We start from the raw sequence: 20,394 nt of genomic DNA on the forward strand, positions 1-20,394 counted from the left end.
AGAGCCCTTACTGTTTGGGTAGTCTATGATTTCTAAGTCTAAAATTTATGTCCCATCATAGCAACATGGTATTTTAAGCAGACTTTGACCTTTTGCTGTCTCAACATGTACAGTTATGTTCAGAAATCCCCTAGGAAGGATTTCTCTGTCCCCTGGTGGTGTGGATGCAGTTGCCAGCTCAGGCTGGGAAAGATCTTTGTTTTACTGAGTTCTGGGCTGTACACATGAATGGCTTATCAGATCAGGAGCAAGAGCTATGGGAAGCCCCATTAAGGAAGAGCCATGATCAGCATGTTCACAGACTGCCAGAGAGCGCTGGGTGGCGCGGGGGCTGGGGGGACACCGGACAGGACGGACCACCGGAAAGGCCCTGGGACTCTTACCAGAAACACAGCACTACATTTGCTCTTCTTAGACAAAAATGAATCTTGTTTTCATTTTTTATTTTTAGTACATGATTGTAGTACATGATGACTGCGTAATCCATTGTGGGGAGTGGGTACATGTACACAACACAGTCTCTTCTTCCCCTTCTCGACTCCCCCTTTTTGCCAGCATCAGATTCATTTATCTATCTTATAAGTCCTTATAAAGTTAATTGTCATACATACAGATTAACAGCCAGACTAAACGGCCAAAAAAAAAAATAAGACAATTATACTAAATCAAGGTACAGTTTTAGATAATTTTGTTCATACTAGATTACAGTAACTTTTTTTTTCTATCATCTGTATTTTAGGCAAAATAAATCTTGAAATCAGTAAATACTAACCCTATCTTAAGAGAACGTTAAGGAAAACTAGGTGTAAACACAAAATGAATTTTATGATTAATTGGAGTAAATTTCTCTAGAAGATTTAGGGAAATTGAGCTCTGAGTTTATCTTTGTTATATAGAAATGTATTAACTCCAAATTATCTGCCCCTACTGAAGAGGTTTTAACAGTGCAAATTAAATTAAACCATTCTTAGTTGATAGGCTGTATACTATGTGAAAACCATCCTTTCCCCTGCTCCATTGTGTCACCTTATCCCAACTCAAGTTCCAAATTGGGCTGGGTCCACTTCGGGACTCTCTGTGCTGTTCCATTTGTACACTTGTCTGTCCTTGGGCTGAATTACTACTGACTCATAATAAGGCTTGATATCTGCTACTCTTAAGTTTTCCGGCTTTGTTTTTCTTCACATGTATCTGAACTTTCTTAGCTATTTACAGTTCCATAAATATTAGAATCAGCTTGTAAATGTTCATTTTAATGAAGGTCTCATGGCTTCTGTAGATTAATTAGGGAAATATTCAGGTCTGCCTATAATTAAGTTATTCAACCCCTGCCCATCGTCTATTTTTCCAGTTTTAAAAGCTTTTTTATTCTCAGTGTTTCATAGAAATAACAGATATTCTTCCCTCCCGTAGTGGACTCTAATACAGTAATTTCAACTTCAGAAGCAGAGATGGAAGTGGATATTTGACTAGGCAAAATCAGAATGCTAACCAATGAAAAGATTAGTGAGATGAGATGTTTCCCTACCATCTAGTCTTTTGAAATTGAATGCAGGTGAGAGCCTTCGTGTTCATCTGCCCCACTCATCCTTACCAGGCCTGCCTCACTGTGACCTCTGAGGTGACCATGCATAGTAAGCAAGTGGTGGCCAGGCCATATCCACAGGGTGATGTCTGGTGACACACATGCTCTCCAGGGCAACCGTTGCTCTGCTTATCAGCTTCTGTTCCTCCCCTGCAGGATTGTCCTTTCATCGTCTGTATGACCTATGCTTTTCACACTCCAGATAAACTCTGCTTCATTCTTGACCTGATGAACGGTAAGCAAACCTAAAGTCTGTCCCCTGAAAGGCTCTATGTAAGGTTCTACCTGGGTGGTGAGCATTGGTGTTCAGATCCTGTCTGGTGATCAGGCTCTCTCCCTCCCCAGCATTTGCCCTTTAGTTTTCAGACAAAATTCCTTTTACAGCATTGACTGTGATTTCCCTCCGGGCCTCCCAGGCTCTCCCTAGTAAGTTGGATTTTCCAGAAAATATTCTTATAAAATACTGCCAGTGAAATTTGATTTTCTGTAATGCAGCTGGTCTAGGTCTTTAATTAGCTTATTTCCTGGCTCTCAACTCTTAGGAATGAAATACCTCCCAAGAACGTAGGCCAAAGATGTGTTTAAAAACCAACTTTGAAGGGCTGACTTGGGACCAGTACAGATTTTATTGCTCTATGCCTTCTGAATCCACAGAATCCTGCACTTATCTTTCTAACTGTGAGCAGTGGCCAAGATTGAGCCAAAATGTCCAACTGGAAAAGTTGCTTCACAACATAAGAAGGTGACACGATGTATATTCAAAGGATTTTTAGTAACAAGGCCTGACATTAAGAGGTAGACAGTTCAGCCATATAGATGCCTACTTTATTTTTTTAAGTTCACTCGAAGCTTTGAGTGTTTGATTTAAAATAAGATATCTCTAAAAACAGGAAGGAATTTCACAGGCATAATCATGAGCCAAATCATCATCATCCAGACACCAGCACAGATCATTCATACTCAAAATACATGGAGAATGTTTAAATACAATTTATTATAGTAAAAGATACATTGTCATTCATCCCCCTCAAAACACTTCCCTCACTTTAAACACACTCAGCCGGATATGGCAGTACACATCTATAATCCAGTACTGGGGAGGCTGAGGCAGGAGCATCGCTGTGGGTTTGAGGCCATCCTAGGCTACATAGTGAGTTCAGGGCCAGCTTGTACTACATAGTGAGATCCTGTCTCAAAAAAAACACAAAAACAAAAAAACAAAACAACTTAGCCCATGGCCACTTTATAAAGTAGGTGTACAAGTCTTTCTTCATGCGTCTTTGTGAGATGTAAGCTAAAATTCACTGAGCAACACTGCTAAATCCCGTGGAAAAGCAGGCTCAGAAACATTATGATGTGTCTTCATTCACCTTATTCACCAGATCTGGCTCCATTTGATTTCTGAGTCTTACCCCAAAGTCAAAATGATCATGAAAGAAAAATGCTTTGAATCTATTCAGGACTTTGAGGTAGTCACAACAACTCAACTGAAGATACTCCAAAAAAAATACCCAGAACTACTTTAGAAATGGCAAGAAATAAAAGTGTGTTTGAAGTAGGGGGTAGTATTTTGAGGGAGACTAAAAACAATGTGTCTTTAAATATGATAAACTTTTTTGAAATTGAAACATTCTTCATATTTTTCAGTCATTGCTTGTTTTTGCTAAGGACTGGACAGGGCAGAGGGACCTATGCTGTGGCTGGAGAGGGCCCAGAGAGCTTTCAGGATACTGCAGGTTCAATCTTGAATGAGGACAGATGTGCACCAGTATGTAGTGGGGGAGTGCTGTATCTACAGTGGAAGATGCATCAATTCTGTAAATCAAGAGACTTTTCCCTGTGGCTTATAAAAATATTCTCTTGCAAGCCTGTTGTTGACAGTATTGGTCCCTGTAACTTGAGTCCACATGATTATTTCCTTTTTCCAATATTGTTTTATGGAAAATTTCAAACATATGGAAAAGTGGAAAGAATTTTCCTGGGAACACTCAGACACCCACATCTGGGTTTTACCTGTGTAAATTTTACTGTATTTGCTTGCTTTATCAAATGTTCTTTAATTGTTTTGTCTGTCTGAGGGGGCAATAACTAAACTGCCTTGGAACCTTGCAGGGGTCGATTCATTTAACAAACGGATGTAAGTAATGGAAGTAGGTTAGCTAGTCCTGCCTTTGATAGAGCAGTGGTGGCCGAGCTGCCAACCCAAGCACAACCATGGCTTCGCTGTGCTGCCTCGTGCCACCCATCATTGCATTTAAGTCTTCTGAAGATCACTTCTTCTCTGTAATGTTTTAAGTTTTTACCAAACTACAGAAGGCAGAGTAGCATCTGCTTTCTCTACTTGTATCCTTACTACTCAGGATGACAGTGATTTTTGTTCCCTTCAGACAACACACTGTGAATTAACTTCTGCTCTTGCTTCTAGGTGGTGACTTGCACTATCACCTCTCCCAGCACGGAGTATTTTCTGAGAAGGAGATGAGGTTTTACGCCACAGAAATCATTCTTGGGCTAGAGCACATGCATACCCGATTTGTGGTCTATCGAGACTTGAAGGTGAGGACAGAAGGTTTGCTGGTTCTGCACGGTGGGCCCGGATGCTGTCCTGATGCCCTCCAAGGCCTCCCTTCCTCTCTCTGTGCTGTCCCTTCCCTCATAGTTCCATCCTGGCCCTGACACAGTCATTCTCTGTGTTTTGTCTGTCTCTTTGACTCAGGCTCCCCAGGGACAGAACTCATAGCCACTCTCATTGTGTGGTCATCTCAGCCCCTGCTCTGGTGTCCAGATAGCACTTAGGCCAATTAGAAAAGTAATAATTAGTAAGAAGAAGTGGGGTAGGAATATTTTTGGTGTTGCTCCTGTTATAATTACTTGTACTTCAGTTAATCTTCACTAAACAACTGGTTTGGCTGTGGCTGTTTGTCAGAGATGGAGATATACTAATTTGAACAGGCAGAGAACATACGGTGGTACCTTGGTTCATGAATGCTTTTTCTGCAAACAGTTTAATTCACACACAAAAGCATTTGGCAAAATTTTGTTTGTTTGTGAACTCTGCATCAAGTGACAAACAACCATGGCCATCTTTCTCAGAAGAACACAAATGTGGCCATCTTTTCCAGAATCATGGAATTCATTAAATTCATGAACTGAGATACCACTGGGAGGTTGTATTTTTGGGGTGAGGGGTTGTTTGTTGTTTGTTTGAGACGTAGAAGCTGGCAAAGCAATACTTAGAGCAGCAGAGTCCTGGCTCCTCTGAGGCCAAGCTGGTCAGGGTGGGTGAATTTCTGATCAGCCTGCAGAATTTATGCAAAGACCATGCTTACCGTTTCCCATTGTGCTGAGATTGCTTTAAAAACCGCCAGGGGACTTTCAGATTCCCGACTGCACAAGCCCTAATGCTGTGCTTGGGTCTCTGCTCTTGTCCCAGGACTCAGTCCTCTTTCAGGCTCTCCCATTCCAAACCCTGTGCTTAGTCTTGCTTGTCCATGGAGGAGGGGGTCTGGGACTCATCCACTGTGTCCATGGTGATGCTCTGCAGCTGAAGACAGGGATGGCAAGAAAAGGAACCCGAACAAAATATGGACAGGTCTGTACAGAGATGTTAATGCGTAATGACAGTGAGAAGAAAATTCAGAGGAGTAAGTCTGCCAGAAAAATGAGAATGGTTGGAAATATCTGCGTCCTACTTGAAGTTCTTGGGACTCAAATCCACAATGACCAACTGAAATATACAGGTTACATTCCTTCTTCTAAGGAATCCAGAACTTACCGATATAAAATGTTTTAAGTGTATTTCTTGAACTTTCTTTTCAAGAAATATCTTGTGAATTTTAAAGCTTTCTGCAAGTCTTTCCTTTAGTTTTCATGTATACATAAGTAATGAAAAATAGTATTTTTATTGAATTAGACATAATTAGATGTCAGTTGGCTCATGACATTTTATTTCCTCATGTGGGTTTTACAGAAAATTGCTGCTGCATGTTCTTGAAGTGCTATTCTCAGACATTTTAATTTAAACCTATAACCGTTTTCTAATCATCTCTGTGCCATATTTTTGTTTTCTAAGCTATTTAGTTGGCAGTGCTACTATTTAATTGCTATTCAAAGTGAATTCTAGTCAGTTATGATTACTCATGCTTCAATTTTATAGGAGCAATGTCATTATTTTTATTTTAAGCAAAACAGTAGTTGATCTCCAGTAGAAAAACATTATTAAGATGACAGTAATTCAGTGTGCATTAAGGAGAGGAGCTTTGTTTTCCACGATTACACTGAATCTGATCTTGATACATTTCATCACAGTGGTGGTGAGAGTCGTCCTAGGTCATTTGGTAGGGCCCTTGCTTGACGATGTATCAATAAACAGATACAACATTTGTCAGGGCTAGAGTGGCAGCGTGGAACAGTCTGACTTCTTAGGTTAGCATCTGTTATGCTCTGGCAAGGTTCCTTTCTGTCCTGTGCTCTGCAGCTTCGTCCTCTAAAGTCTTATTCACCTAAGCCCTGTGGAAGTTGGCCCTGCTCCCTGTCACCAGGAGGTGGCTGACCTGGCTACACCATGGCTCCTCATGTGGAGTCAAGCATTTGTTTGCTGTTCACTCTGATGAACTGTGGTCAGAAGCTGCCCAGGTTAACTGCCCGTGTGTCACTTTTGTTAAGGAGTAAAGTCTTTCACCTCTTTCACTGCCTCTTCTTTGTTGAAATTAACCTGAGCAGTGTTGTTCTCTGTGCCCTGCCCTGCTTCCGATGGGAGCACAGCTGTAAGTGCATGGTTAGGAGCAGACTATGACACAGTGATGTATCAGCGAATGTGCATGCTCTTAGAAGGTCTCCAAACCCCATGGCCTGTTGCGACTTTTGATAAGCGTCTTCTGTTTCCATTTAGCCTGCAAATATCCTCCTGGATGAGCACGGGCATGTCAGGATCTCCGATCTCGGCCTGGCCTGTGATTTTTCCAAAAAGAAGCCGCATGCAAGCGTGTAAGTGGCACATCCACTGTGCTGGCTGCCCTTCCCCTGTCACAGTTCATTTGTCCCATCAGATGCTAGCTTGGCCATTGTCTCCCACCCCCTTTCTCTTGCCACCTGTGGTTTTCAGTACCCACTGGTGGGACTGGGTGACACTGCCTAGTCAGAGGAAGACCCGTATTTGCAGATGTGGGGTGGATGTAAAAGTGAGTTGCTTCAGGGCGTGAATTGCTCCACACTGGAGCTAACCTGTTCGTGAGAGTCTGTGGTGGTGGTGGCAGGCTTATTGCACGTGTGCCTCAGCAGGCGGTGTCACTGGGAACTCTGAAAGGTGCATCGGCCCTGTCTGTGGGGAGTGTTCAGGCCTCGGGTGGAGCTAGATTCGTGCTGTCTGTGTGAACCTAAGCAAGACAGCTGACCTCTTTGACCTCCGTATCTTCTGCAGAGTAGCGATAATAATAATAAATTCCTTTACGTTATCCTAAGGATAAATGCAAGAACCCAAGTGCCAAAAGAGTGGTACAGGCAGCTGTGTAGAACTCCCCAAGGCAGGGTCCAAGAGCCAAGTTTCCCTCTCTGTCTGCTTTTATCTTCTTTTTTAAAAAATGCTTTTTTTCCCCCAAAGAGAAATCAGGACATTTTCCTTCCTAAACTGAAGAAGCTAATCATCTACCTGCAGTTCAGGCTTTTAATGTGGATCATGTTGTCGGATTCAGGTATCTCACCAGGCCTCCAAGTTAACACGTGGAGGTGACTGCTGGTCCGAAGCCTGGGGCCAGCTCCTGTGCCTCAGGGACACTGGCCTGCTCCTGGCAGTGGCCTTGTTTGGTCTCTACTGGTTCAGATAGCTCTCACTGGCTCTACGAGCACAGAATGGAGTCTGCCCTGGTATTCATTTGTTTCTTTGATATCAGTTCACCTGGGTGGAAAGTGAACATGTATACAATTTGTGGTAAAGCACACAAATTGTGCTTTGTGTTTTTAAATGTCACATTGTTAGCACTGCATCCTTTAAAATTACGTTCTGTTTTCCCTCTTGATCGAACATTAGTCTCTATTGAATGGTCTCAGGGAACTCCCTGAGGTCTCATCGCATGCATCCGTGCAGAAAATAAACTACATACCATCTCTTTGTGTAACTAGAATTAAAGTAGTTCTGAATTGTAGTTCCTTGTGTGGAACTGCATTCAAGCAAAATTGCCTTTTAAAACTCTGATCAAATGTTAATATGGAATAGCAGCATTTCTATAAACATACTTTTTTCCTACAGACTCTGGGATATGGCAGTAAAAGCATTAGCATTTTGCTAGCATTTTTCTTATTATTAGGCTAGAGCCCCTGGTTGTAGAAGCTTCTCCCAGGGTGTTCTGCAGATGTTTTTAAGAGTCATTTGAATTTTTAATGCCACAGCTATTTGGTATGTTAATATCTTCAATGTACTGGAATCATCACCATGAACCCAAGAGTTCATAAGAGTTAATCTTCCAACAGAATTAACTTTCGGACATGGGATTATTTCCTTTTACAGCCCAGCCTACTTTTTGCTCAACTTCGTATCAGCTCTGAGAGGTTGGCTCTTCTGCCACCTTGGGAAGCTCAGTGTTTGAATAGCATCTGTGAAAGGGGTGGACCAAGAAGGTTGGTGTGCATGTTAATTGATAAGAGTGGTGGCAATGCTTTAAAAAGCTAAATGCACAATGAAATGCTAATCTAGTTTTGAACCCAGGACTTTCTCAGTAAGTCTCATCCTCAGCCCCCCCCCTTTTTTATTTTGGGACAGGATCTTGCCAAACTGCTCAGGCAGAGCTTTTTTTTTTTTTTTGAGACAGGGTCTCACTATGTAGTTGAGACTGACCTGGAACTCACTAAATAGCCCAGGCTGGTCTCGAACTCACAGTGATCCTCTTGCCTCAGACTCCTGAGTGCTGGGATTACAGGCATGCGCCACCACGCCCAGCAGAGTTTGAATTTTTTGATCTTCCTGCCTCAGCCTCCCAGAGTGCTGGGATTACAGATGTGTGCCACCACACACCAGCACCTGACATGCTACATCTTTAAAAGAAGGAGGCTCTTTGTAACTAAGAACAAAGGCTTCAGAACCACTAGTTCTGGGTTTGAGTCTCTTTTCCAGGTTGTCTGAACCTCATTTCTCTCTTCTATAAAGAGGAGAGCTCCATGGCATCTCCCTCCTGGGGTGGTGCAAAGCGAGAAAGCCAATAAGTAATTCATTAAGTATTTATTTCACACTCACTCTGTGCCAGGTGCAGCAGTAAGACTGAACTAACTGGCCTGGAACCAAAAGCCCACAGAACTTTGTTTGTTAAGTGACCAGCATGAAGGGAGGCAGTGAAACTAGAAGCATTGGCTGGGTTATCAGTTCGATGTCAGCTGCTCTGAATATATCTTCATGGAAACCCCAAAAATCATGGGTATTGTTACCAACTTTTTGTGGTATGCAAATTGAGTCCTGAGAAATTAAGTCCGTTGACCAACATCATTTGTCCATATTGTGAGCTACCTCTGTCAGATGCCAAAGCCCATGCTCTTTACATTTTATGGGTGAACGCCCTGAGGCTTTGAAGTCATTTACAGTACTGGTGCTGGCTGACAGGTTTTTGTCCAGAACTTCTCTCTGCATTTGATTTCTCAGGTCTGTTCAAGGCTCTAGCTGTGACCCTCAGACTTCGTCTGCTGGGCGTTCCATGTGCTGGTTAGGGTTGTGGTTGAAGTTCCTGATCTCAGTTTAGACTTGGTCCACGGAGTGCCAGAGTCACAAATTATTATAAACTTGATTTGATTCATTCAACTGTGGAATAGCCACAAGAGTTTTTATTTTATTTTGCCATTGTTTATTGGTACATTTAAAGCAAGCAGTATAGTTACATTTATCATTGGGATCTTGTGCCTTTACATGAAAGATCTTGGATTTGTTTTTTCCCTATTCTCTGCCCTCCCTTCACCCCCTTCACACTTTTCTATTTACAAAGACTTTGTTTCCATTTTTTCACATTTTTTTCTTTTCCCTTATGTCCTTTCCCCTCCCCTTCCCACTTCCCCTTTAGCCATTTTCTTCCTGTTTCACCCTCTCAATTATACCATTTAGGAAATTTGGGGGAGCGGTACTGGGGATTGAACGCTGGTCCTTGCGCTCGCGAGGAAGGTGGTGGAACCATTGAGCTAAATGCCCCAGCCAAATTTTTTTTATTTTTGAAACAGGATCTTGCTGTGTAGTTCAGGCTGGCCTCAAACTCATGGCAGTCCTCCTGCCTCAGCTTCCTGAGTGCTGGGATTACAGGCGTGTGCCACCATGCCTGGCCATTAGCCACAGGAATTTAAAGGAAAAGTTTTGGAGTTGGACAGATTGTCAATGACTAATTTGATTCCTAGCTTACGTTATGTAGGAGCATAAAGCTGTGTCTCATGTCACAGTGTCTTAAACATTCAAGTGTTCTTCAGTATTAATAGTAATCCAAAACTTTAGCAAAATGCCACAAAGCATTAGTAGCTGCTGTTAGGCAGAATCAGAAAGCCACAGTGCAGGCAATCCGGTATTTTGCTTTAATTGCATCCATTGTACACTTAAAGTTGATCTGCAATAGCTGTTGTATTTATTCTTCTAGATGTCTTTCTATTCCAGAGTTGTTATTTGATTCTGAGAATTATCAGCTAAGAGGTCACCACAAAGGGCTTTTCCAAGCAACGGTGAAAATAAAACCTTCCCAGAAAAGGGTTTGGATGCCCTTGTAAAGATCCCTGATACACTTTACATGCCTCAGTGATCTTGCCCTGGAACTTTCCAAGAACTTTCCTTCATGGCCCAAAGCCCATTGCTACCTTTTACTAAAGCTCTTTCAAAACATCCCTCTAAGACAGGGGCTCCTGGGCTCCGTGAAGATCTGGGATCCTAAGAGAGTTTTTGAGCTGATCTTTAGCTGTGCCTGAGCATAAGTATGTTACAAATGATTATACCAAGGTAAGAGAAGAGATTAAATCCCAAACATGGGCTGAACTCTTATATTCCAGCACCATTCTCAGCCTGTGCTGTATCTTCACAGCACCCCTGAGAGGTAGAGGTATCATCTTACTACCCATTCTGTTGATGAGAACAATTAGTGAGGGCTGGAGAGGTTGTAGCATACAGAGAAGGGACTTTTCCAAAGTTTCCAAAGTTCTGGACTGTATCTTGGAGAGCCCCTCAGAGCTCCTCTGGCCTCTCATGATGGGGCAGTGTGTGTGCTCAGCTCTTAGCAACCTGGTGTAGACAGAGAGGACCATATAAACGTGGATATCCTCCCAAGAGATTTCTCAGCACCCTGCTAATCATCTTCATGTGTGCTTAGTGCTGAGTCCTTGGACTTTGAGCGAGGGTTAAAGCCTGATATGGCATCTCTACCTCATGTCCTTGGGGCTTCTGCTCCCCACCCCACCCCAGTCCCCTGGGCCTTTTTTGACTCAGGACCAAAGAAGCAGCCCTACTGTTGGCACACATGAGATCCTCACAGCAGAGGTGGCGTGGCAAGGAATGGATGTCTTCCTGCCCTCAGGCGCACAGCACTGCACCACAGCCCCCTGCCCGCTGCCTCTACTTCCCTTCCTGGACCCCAGGTATCCTGTGCCAGGGCCTCTGAAAAGGTAGGAGACCTTTAGCCCTTTGTGGTGGGCCAAAAGGGATTAAGGAACTTTGAGATTCAGCACTCACCTCCTAGGCTCAGGTGCTTCCATCTGTACATGTATGTGCTGGGTTAAGTCGTTTGTGTGAATTCGCACACAAATGTGCAGAAGATTGGATGCATGGTGCATAGTGTGTATGGCAGCAGGAGTGCCCTCCCCTTGGTACATGGTCACTGCTCTCTCCAGCATCTGCACCTCCCTTTCAGCTGTTGCTGCATTGTCCCACGGTGAGTGTGCTCTGACGACCATGTGTCCTGTCTTCTCTGCAGGGGCACCCATGGGTACATGGCTCCCGAGGTGCTGCAGAAGGGGACAGCCTATGACAGCAGTGCCGATTGGTTCTCCCTGGGCTGCATGCTCTTCAAACTTCTGAGGGGGTGAGTGGAACCACCATGCATGCTGCCATGTGCTTGGACCAACATCGATGATGCTTTGGGCTGGGTTACAGCTCAGTGCCCTACGTGCCATCCCAGAACCAGAGCAGGGGGTGTATTTAGATATTACTTAGACCCTCATATCTGAAATCACACAGTGATACTCGAACCATGGGTTGCTCTGGAAGATGTCTGGGCAGCTCTTTGTGCCTTAAAACATGGGAGCTGCTTTCCCAAAAGCTTCTAGATCAAAGCACAGGAATTCCAGAAGGGTTAACCCTAAAGTGAGACTGTTTGGGGATATTTTCATTGATGGACCGTGCTCTCTGGGTATTTATTAACATGTGGGTAATTGAAGAGTGTGAGGTAATTTTCCCCCTGCGGATTATTGCTAAGATTCTCTTGTGAGCCAGAAGCATTTTGAGGATTACCCCCCCAAAAGATGAAGAATTAAAATAAACCCAGTTTATTTATTTATTTAAAAGTTTGAATTTATTTGTAAACACACTGAAACTAATTTGTGTTTTTAAGTTTAACACAGCACTTGACCTTGTTCTAGAGTACTGAAGATGATAAGATAGAGTGAAGACAGGAAAGAGAAGCACTCTCAAAATTTGTTCTTATATTGCTCAAGTTGTGATGTTTCCGTGAATTTTAAGAAGTTTTAGATAATTTTAACAGTGGACTCAATTTTCATAAAAGTTTAGTGTTTTCCATTCTTCTGCACAAGATCCAGGAGCCATTTTACCTGGCAGTTTCCCTCTTACCGTTTCCTCTATGCATGGGCTTGCCATGCACTGAGTGGTTCTGTCTGCATGCCTGATGAGCCCTGGGTGAATCTGTTCTGAATCTGTTCAGCATGTTCTGAAGAGAGGCTGAGTTCTACATACCCTAAAACCAGAGTCCAAACACTTGAACTATTTCCTCGGGATATTGATAATCTGTTTGTTCTTTGCTCACCATATTCACTGGGGATCTAAGCATTATTGCGTAGAAAGTCAGGCCTGTTATTCTGTAATTAAATCACTGCATTTATGGAGCTAGCATGGCTTTAATTCCTGTCTGCAGACTAGCTGACCTGATTAGAGAGTTTATGCAAAGCAAACTAGAGCAAACCGTTTCCCCTAGGAGACCTTTCTCCCTGATGGTGCCCCTTGCGAGGTCCAGGGAGACACCAGTAGTCTTTGTTTTGGTTCCTGCTGGATATGGGGTCAGACTTGAAAAATCTGTACCTAACAGGATCTGGGGGTGAAGACAAACTGAGCATCAGCCAGCCAGTTGAAGGCAACAGTTAGCAGTGAAATATAACGGGCTGCCCACGAAGCCTTGCATTTAGGGTTTGTCTGCTTCTTTGTTTCGTTGTTCTATTTGTAAAAATGTCAATGCATATAGGTTGGGGAGGATCTGTTATAGTATTACTTTATTTACTGAATGGAGGGTTTTATACTTCTGGCCAAATATTAATATACTGTGATCTGTGGCTGATAAAGTGAATTTACTCTTACTTGGACACAATCAAGTTTGGGATACTACTAAATTAGAAGATAATTACTCCTTCTATGTGAAGCCCCACATCAGGCTTGTTGGGAGCCTTATGCTCCATGTGGCTTCCATCAAGGGGAGTCTTGGCAGGCAGGAGGACCCCAGGCAGAGCATGGCCCCAAGGACAGGGTGAGAAGACTGGTGCCTGAGGTAGACATGGGGGATTCCCTGGAAAGGTTGAAAGGGCCAGCCACAGAACTTAGAGGCCAGAACAGTTGACTGCAGCATTTAGAAAGCCATCTCACTGAGGGAATTGTTTTCATGCTGCCCACCTGCAGGTGGCAGGCGTGCCGTGGGGGAGGATTGCAGGCTGGCACAAGAATGTCCACTGAATCATTTGAGCTGCCTGGGAAAGAGCTTTCTCTCCCAGATGAGAAGCTCCCTGTCCCTGGCTAGTGACCGTGACCGTGGATTGAACTGAAATGGAAGAATCCTCCCGATATATGGGAGCTATGCCCACAAAGATCGAAGATCTTGTGCCATCCTTTCTATTACTTATTCAGATGTCCTTCATGGAAAGGATTCAGCACTTAAACCAAAGAGCAGGAAATGTATTCGGACTTAAGTGATTTCAGTTGAAGTTGATAAACATCCGTTGAATACTCAGAATACACAAGAGGCTGCTGGATGCAGTGGAGGGAGGGAGAAGGGGATCTACTACAAAACCCAGGAGCCGCATGAGCTGTGCCAGGATGCACAGACAGGGGCTGAGTGCTGGGGAGCAGGACTGGGAGCGCAGTCCAGGTTTCTGGAGCAGGCCTGATGATCCTATGGGAGGTGGAGTATGAAGTGGGCTCTGAAAGACAGACAGGGTGACAGGACAAAGACGGGCAGGGTGGGGCAGGGCGGGGCCGGGTGTATGTGGAGGGGACACAAAAGACCAGACCACTGTTCTTCTTGTTGCCCGGGGCTTGGTGAGTGCCAGGAGGAGGGGAGAAGACTGGGTCAGAGGCATTGAGAGGCCCTGAATGCCTTCATCTCATGGTCCCAGAGACTGAGGCTTTCAAGCCAAGGCGTGACATAGTCATTAGAAGGTTTGTGAGGAAGAGAGCTCTGGCAGCAGCAGGCAACATGTTGAACGAGGGGAAGGTGGGGGACCTTAGGAAAAGCACATTGTTGCAGGGAGTGGCACAGAGGTGGGTGACAGTCAGCACTACAGAGTCAGCATCTCTGGAGCCACAGCCTTTCGCAGACACATGGATATGGGAGAAAAGGAATTCAAGGTGATACCACGTTGAGTAATTGAGAGAGAGGAGAGTAGTATCATTGCCAAAACCAACAGTTGTAAAATTGCAGAGGTTCAGAGTAAACTACTGTTGCCTGGGGCCTTTCAGGAGTAGACACCTATGATGGGGCCAGCAGGTGTGGCCATGCAAAGGAGCCTTTATTCCCTGAGCTATGAATTCAGGAGACTGCTACGTGGTGCCACTTGTCCCAAGTCCTGACAAAGATTTGTGTGGAAAACCTCAGCTTGGTGTCTAGCCGCACCCTGTGTGTTCATACATCATCTAGAAGGGTGCGAACCCCAACAGCTGTCCTTTCTATGACACAAGACCCAAGAAACAGAAATGAGTGAAGCAGGAGTCTGAGTGGCCAGAGCACGGAGCCAGCACCAGTGGGACCTCCTGGGGTAACCTGTCTTTTTTGCATCCTGACACTGTCATGAAGCTGCTGTAGCCAGACACTGTGCTAGCAGCCCCCTGGAGCTTGTGCCCGACCTTCAGGGAGCGCATGGCACCGCTTGGAGATATTTGTAGTTGTCATAACTTGGAGAAGAGCTAGTGTATAGTGGGTACAGGCCAAGGCTGCTGCTACAGTGCCCAGGCTGGTCCCCTGCACCAACCTGTATGTTGGCGTGCTGAGATAAGGAACCCTGCTCTAGAGCAAGACCTTCGCCATCTTTCCACACCTGTACAACAAGATTGAGCCAACAGTCACAAGGCATTGTTTGCAGTTTTTATTTGCTGTGATGTAGTCCTCCTCCCACTAAACAGTATGTCCTGTCTCCTCTGCCAAAATACTGTTCTGCATACCTCCTTTTTCCTGATACCCCAGAACAGGGGTGGCAAACCTGTGTTGTACACGCTTCAGCGGGCTGTGTTTGTATCATTGAAAGCTCTAAGAGGTTCACCATCACTGCTCCCGAAACACAGCAGCAGCACAGGCGTTTGGAGCAGGGATCTGGGTGGGAGGACACTGCCTGGCTCTAGATGGTGTCTTGCATCCCTGGGCTCACAGCAACAAATGGGCCCAACCGTACGTCGTGTTTATGGGTATGGTCACTGCCTCTGTCTCAGATGACTGTCAGATGGTGAAGGGCACCTGTTGTGTATGAACATGTGTCTGCATTGCAAATCTGTGGCACTGCCATCATGATCCTCCATCTAGATGGAGGATGTCTGTTAAAAAGAATTGATGTAGTAGTGGCCTCAGTCATAAGCTTGTCACCATTCGTTGTCTGTGCTTGGAGGTGTCAGATATCGGGCAAGAGCCTGGGTAGAGTTGGTAGTTGCCTGGGGTTACTGAGTTTTCTCCATGTGGGGAAAAAAAATAGGAGTGTTTGCAAATATTTTGGCAGTTACAGGCTCAGACTCAAAAGGCATGTATAATATAACATCCCATCTTTTTGGTATTCAAAAGTTAATTTTTGTTGTGTTTTTCATCTCTCTGTTTTGAACTCACTGTTGAACTGTTACTTTGATACACGTATGGGGCATGTGCCTATGCATTCTCATGCTCTTGAATGATTCCCACTCCTTAGGAGGACACATTCGCTTCCCACTGTCTGTAAGGCAGCAGCTGCCCTTGACCACTGCACAGAGAATTCTGTCCCCACGCTGTTTCCTGATGAGGCTGGAATGTCACTTGTGCTGCTCAGGCACCTTGGCTGTGCACTGCAGACCGATGACAGGCCCGTTGGTGTCTCCCATTTAGAGCAGGCAGTGCCAGGGAGCAGCTGGCCTCACACAGGATCTGTGAGCGCCACAGGCCCCGCTCAGAATGGAGATTATTACTATCAGAGGTTTTCTTTAACATTTCCCAAAATAGAAGCCAAATCTTGGGCTTTTTTCACAAAGAATAATCAAGGCTTCATTGGAAACAGATGTGCATCGGGATTTTAATTTGAAAGCCAAAACTTTCTCAACAAGACAGCATAGAGTTGAATAACTGAAAAGCAATTTCTGATAATTCTTTCTTGAGCGGGAGGGACATGGGCTTGCTATATTTATAAATGGAAAGTTACAGTGCTTGGCCCCATGTGCTGGCAGTGCTTTTAGCACCACCAGCTTTCACTCCAGTCCTCTTTCAGGCCTCTCTGTGGTCTCATGAAAGGCTTTAACGTTAGCCCACGTCGGGCCGGGGATCCAGCTCAGTGCTTCCGCTGCCTGCCTCACAAGCGCAAGGACCCGCGTTCAGCCCCCTTCTGGCGTTTGTGCTTCGTCCTAACAGGACAGTGGGCTCGCCGCGGCGAGGAAGCCGAGGAAGTCAAGCTCACTCTGTAACAACCCCTCCTGCCATCGCTAAACCCATTCCTCTGGCAACTGACCCACACCCTTGATAACCACCTCAATCCATTCATAAAGACGGAGTCCGCGTGATCTCATCGCCTCTTCAAGACCCCGCCTCCCAGTATCGTGATGACAGTTAAATTTCACTGTTCACACCACGGCAGGATCAAGTTCAGGGCGGGGTCCTCTGGCTTTGCACACAGGAGCCAGGTCAGAAGAACTGACCAAAAATCAGGTTCTTCCCTGGACCCCTTTTTATATGTGGAAACACTGTCAAAAACAGCTAAGTGTCAAGGAGAGAAACTGATGTGTTAATAAGATTTAATAAACTTCTATTCCCTTTCTCTGAAACAGTCAACATGTTACTACTTCTATGGATTTTATATAAAAGAATGATAAAAGCATGATTTTATTTAAAAATTGCAGTATCTTATGAATAACAAATACCTTGTTTGCTTTTTAATGTTCTCATTGTACGTTTTTCTCCATGGAAACAAAGTGAAAAGAATATTTGCAGTCAAAGTTTATTTTAAAAGATTAGCAGTGCCTGCTTAGTTCCAATTCCCGTTTTGGTTTTCAGATTAATGCTTTTAAGAGATGGAAATTACTTTGTATTTCATTGCGTGATAAGAAAGAAAATAAAGTATGAGAGTGCCCTCTGTTGCCCAAAGAGAAAATTGAAATTACTGTATTAAAGCAGTACATCACCTCTCAAAGGGATAGGGCCCTGCTTGCCCTGCCTGCCCCGCCTGCCTCAGTGGTGGCCAGCTCCAAAGCAGGAAGTAGCAGCAAAGGGACAGAGACATTTCTGTTCTTTTCTCGAATCCCCTTCACTCATGTGCTCAGCTTTCCAACCCATTTTGTAAAGTTAACATTAAAATACTTTGCATAATACCTTGCCTGAAGTTATATCATAAATACCTTATCAATAAACTCTGCAGACATGTGTTACTCATTATAAGAAAATCGACTGTATCCCTTCAATTTTCCAGTAAATAAATAGGCTATGCGGTTCTAATTTGCATGTCTTTTAATGACAGAATTTTCCTCCATAAAAGTCGATTCTCCAGAGTTCTTTTTAACATGGTAGAGAGTAAGTCTAATGATAGTTTATCAAGTTGAAGATTCATTTTATAGAGTTGTCTCTGTTAACTGTACAAGGGATTACTGTGGTCGTTGCCTACTGTACACTGCCGTCGTGTTGAATACTCACCATCACTTCTTAGTTCCTCTTCACCTTCTCTTTTTAATTTCCCTTCCCTTCTGTGAAGAGCGAGGCATAATCCCCATTTTACAGATAAGCACATCAGTATTGACTGGTAACTCCTGGCTCACAGCCAGTAAATAGCTGGATCACAATTTTCCCAACTTTTCTGACTCTGAAGTCTGGGGCCCTGCATGAGCAAAACCTAAGGAAGCACCCAGGTCCTCGGGTACCTGGTGGTGCATGATTGTTTATCTCTGTTGTCCATAAAGGAATAGATTGCTTAGCTTCACTGGCCTTGACTGTCCTTCCATGGGTTGTTTTAAGGGCCAGTATCCACTTTGCTAAAATAATTTCATTGAAGTTATTGTTCATATAAACACTCATGACATTTCTGTAAATGACTCATATTTTCATGATTATCTGTTGACTGATTTTTCCCTTGAATGATATTTTAATTATAAAACCACATTTCATTGTCACAATCTCACTGACGTAAGGATCGGACAAATCAGGTGAGATGGTGTCTTCGGGGTCTAATGTATTTGCTCACCAGTTTTTTCTAGAATGATCAGTGTTTATGACTTTGGCATTTCTATAGTTTCAAATCATACTTTGCCCAAATATTAGTGCATGAGCCAACAGCTGATGCCATATTTTAACAGAGTGTTTTTTATCTCTACAGGCACAGCCCTTTCAGACAACACAAAACCAAAGATAAGCATGAGATAGACCGAATGACACTCACCGTGGTAAGGGGATTAAAAGCTATATTCTTATTTGCATCATAGTGTCTTCATGTTTTTTCCACTAATACTAAAATTACTGTATTATAGAAAATAGGCTAAAAATAATATATATAATATAGAAATTTAAAAAGCATAAAACTTTGCCTTCCTGAAACAAATGAATGAAGATAAAATTCTTCAAAGAACGCTTTTTTTTTTTTTCTACCGGGGATCGAACTCGGGTCTTTGCGCTTGTGAGGCAGGCGGCAGAACCGCTGAGCTACACCCCCCGCCTCTTTGGAAGAATCTTAAAAGGAAAATAAAATGAACCAGATGTTGTGGTAAAAATCAAGATTTGCAAACAGATCACATAAAAAGGACATAGAATGAAGAAACCGAGGAAATGAAATAAAAGGAGCAATTATTTGGCTCCTGCCTGCTGACTGGCTTTGGAACTAGTACTCTTTGTATGTTTGTTTTTATGTTTGTGTGGCAGTATTCATCTATGATGAATCTGCAGCTTTTCCTGCTGTGCTTTTGAGAAGCAGCGTAGCATCTGGTTGGCGTGAAGGTTTATAAGGTCTCTCTCTTCTCTTCCCAGAACGTGGAGCTCCCAGACACCTTCTCCCCCGAACTGAAGTCACTCCTGGAGAGCCTGCTACAGCGGGAAGTGGGCAAGCGGCTGGGCTGCCACGGAGGCGGGTAGGCCCTGCACCTGCCTTTTTAGTCTCCTTACCCCAAAAGCAGAGTAGTTTTCGTTACAGTAGCAGAAGGCATTCCTAGTCCTTAAAGTTCCATTTTGACCTAAGCGGGGAGAAGTTACACGGGATGTATGTATATTTCCCAGTGTATTTATAATTAAGTTGAAGGAGTCAGTAATTTTTTAACTATAAAAATCAAACTTGTAGATGATGGAGCTGAATTCTGATATTTTACACTTCTATCTGCATAAGTTTTAGTCATGCTTATATTTGTGATTTGGGGAGGTTGATGTTATCAGGTTCTCACATTTTCCCCTCCTGCATGACCGACTACCAATTTATAGCTGCTTTCTGTCCCCCAAACCCACAGTCCTGTCTGGAAAGTTCACAGAGAAGAGCTTATACTCATTCTTCGCATTTCTTCTCACACCCAGGCTGCCTTGCATAGAAACCACTGCCAGCATATTCCCTGTGTATGTGCCACGTGTGTGTGTGTGTGTGTGTGTGTGTGTATTCCTTAGAGTAGCATGTGCATACATATGTGTTTTATACCTGAATCATATGCTCTGTAATTTGCTTAGTTATCAGTCTATCTGAGAGACTGTAACAAATAAAGACATAGCACACTTACTACACTCTCTACAGCCTTCCTTTTCCCTCACCTCTCAAGAGTTGAGATGTTATATTTCATTCTTGCATTTATATCATACTTTTAAGTGATATATTTAGCCAGTTGTGCCTTTTTGGTCAACAACGAACAGTGTCCCTTGAGTCCCTAGTTGATGCTATGGGGAGAGGGATTTGATTTTCCTGTCATTCATTGTCTACTCTCATTCACTTATATCATATTACCTTTTACTTTTGCCATATTGAGTTGGTATGGTTTTCTCCCTGTTCTTTGAGCATAGTGGATGACGATCAATTTTTGTGCTTTGCATGCAGATAGGTTTGCTTCAAATGAAGTAGTAGTGTATCCATGTTGTTTATTCCACAGTTTCTACTTTGCTAGTAATATATCTTAGCTGTATGTGTTTCAGTGGTGTACTTTCTTTTTTTTTTTTTCAGCTTTAATTGAGTTTATTGGTACATTTTAGGGATACAGTACA

At 43.6% G+C, this 20,394-nt stretch overlaps 1 protein-coding gene across 3 annotated transcripts in view; it reads left to right on the top strand.

Moving 5' to 3' along the window:
- LOC104859919 (beta-adrenergic receptor kinase 2) overlaps positions 1 to 20,394 on the top strand; it is a 135,117-nt gene that overhangs the window by 98,817 nt on the left and 15,906 nt on the right. For all 3 annotated transcript variants that reach the window (XR_004515246.1, XM_033758745.1, XM_033758746.1), the window contains 6 exons: positions 1,742 to 1,820; positions 4,011 to 4,141; positions 6,477 to 6,571; positions 11,500 to 11,607; positions 18,545 to 18,611; positions 19,189 to 19,289. Coding sequence is in view for 2 of the 3 variants with exons in the window: in XM_033758745.1 (XP_033614636.1) it covers positions 1,742 to 1,820; positions 4,011 to 4,141; positions 6,477 to 6,571; positions 11,500 to 11,607; positions 18,545 to 18,611; positions 19,189 to 19,289 (581 nt within the window). In the remaining variant the exon portion in view is untranslated. The remainder of the gene's footprint in view (positions 1 to 1,741; positions 1,821 to 4,010; positions 4,142 to 6,476; positions 6,572 to 11,499; positions 11,608 to 18,544; positions 18,612 to 19,188; positions 19,290 to 20,394) is intronic.

This window comes from Fukomys damarensis, unplaced genomic scaffold (genome assembly GCF_012274545.1).
Source record: "Fukomys damarensis isolate Sample0158 unplaced genomic scaffold, DMR_v1.0_HiC HiC_scaffold_34, whole genome shotgun sequence".
Classification (NCBI taxonomy): domain Eukaryota; kingdom Metazoa; phylum Chordata; class Mammalia; order Rodentia; family Bathyergidae; genus Fukomys; species Fukomys damarensis.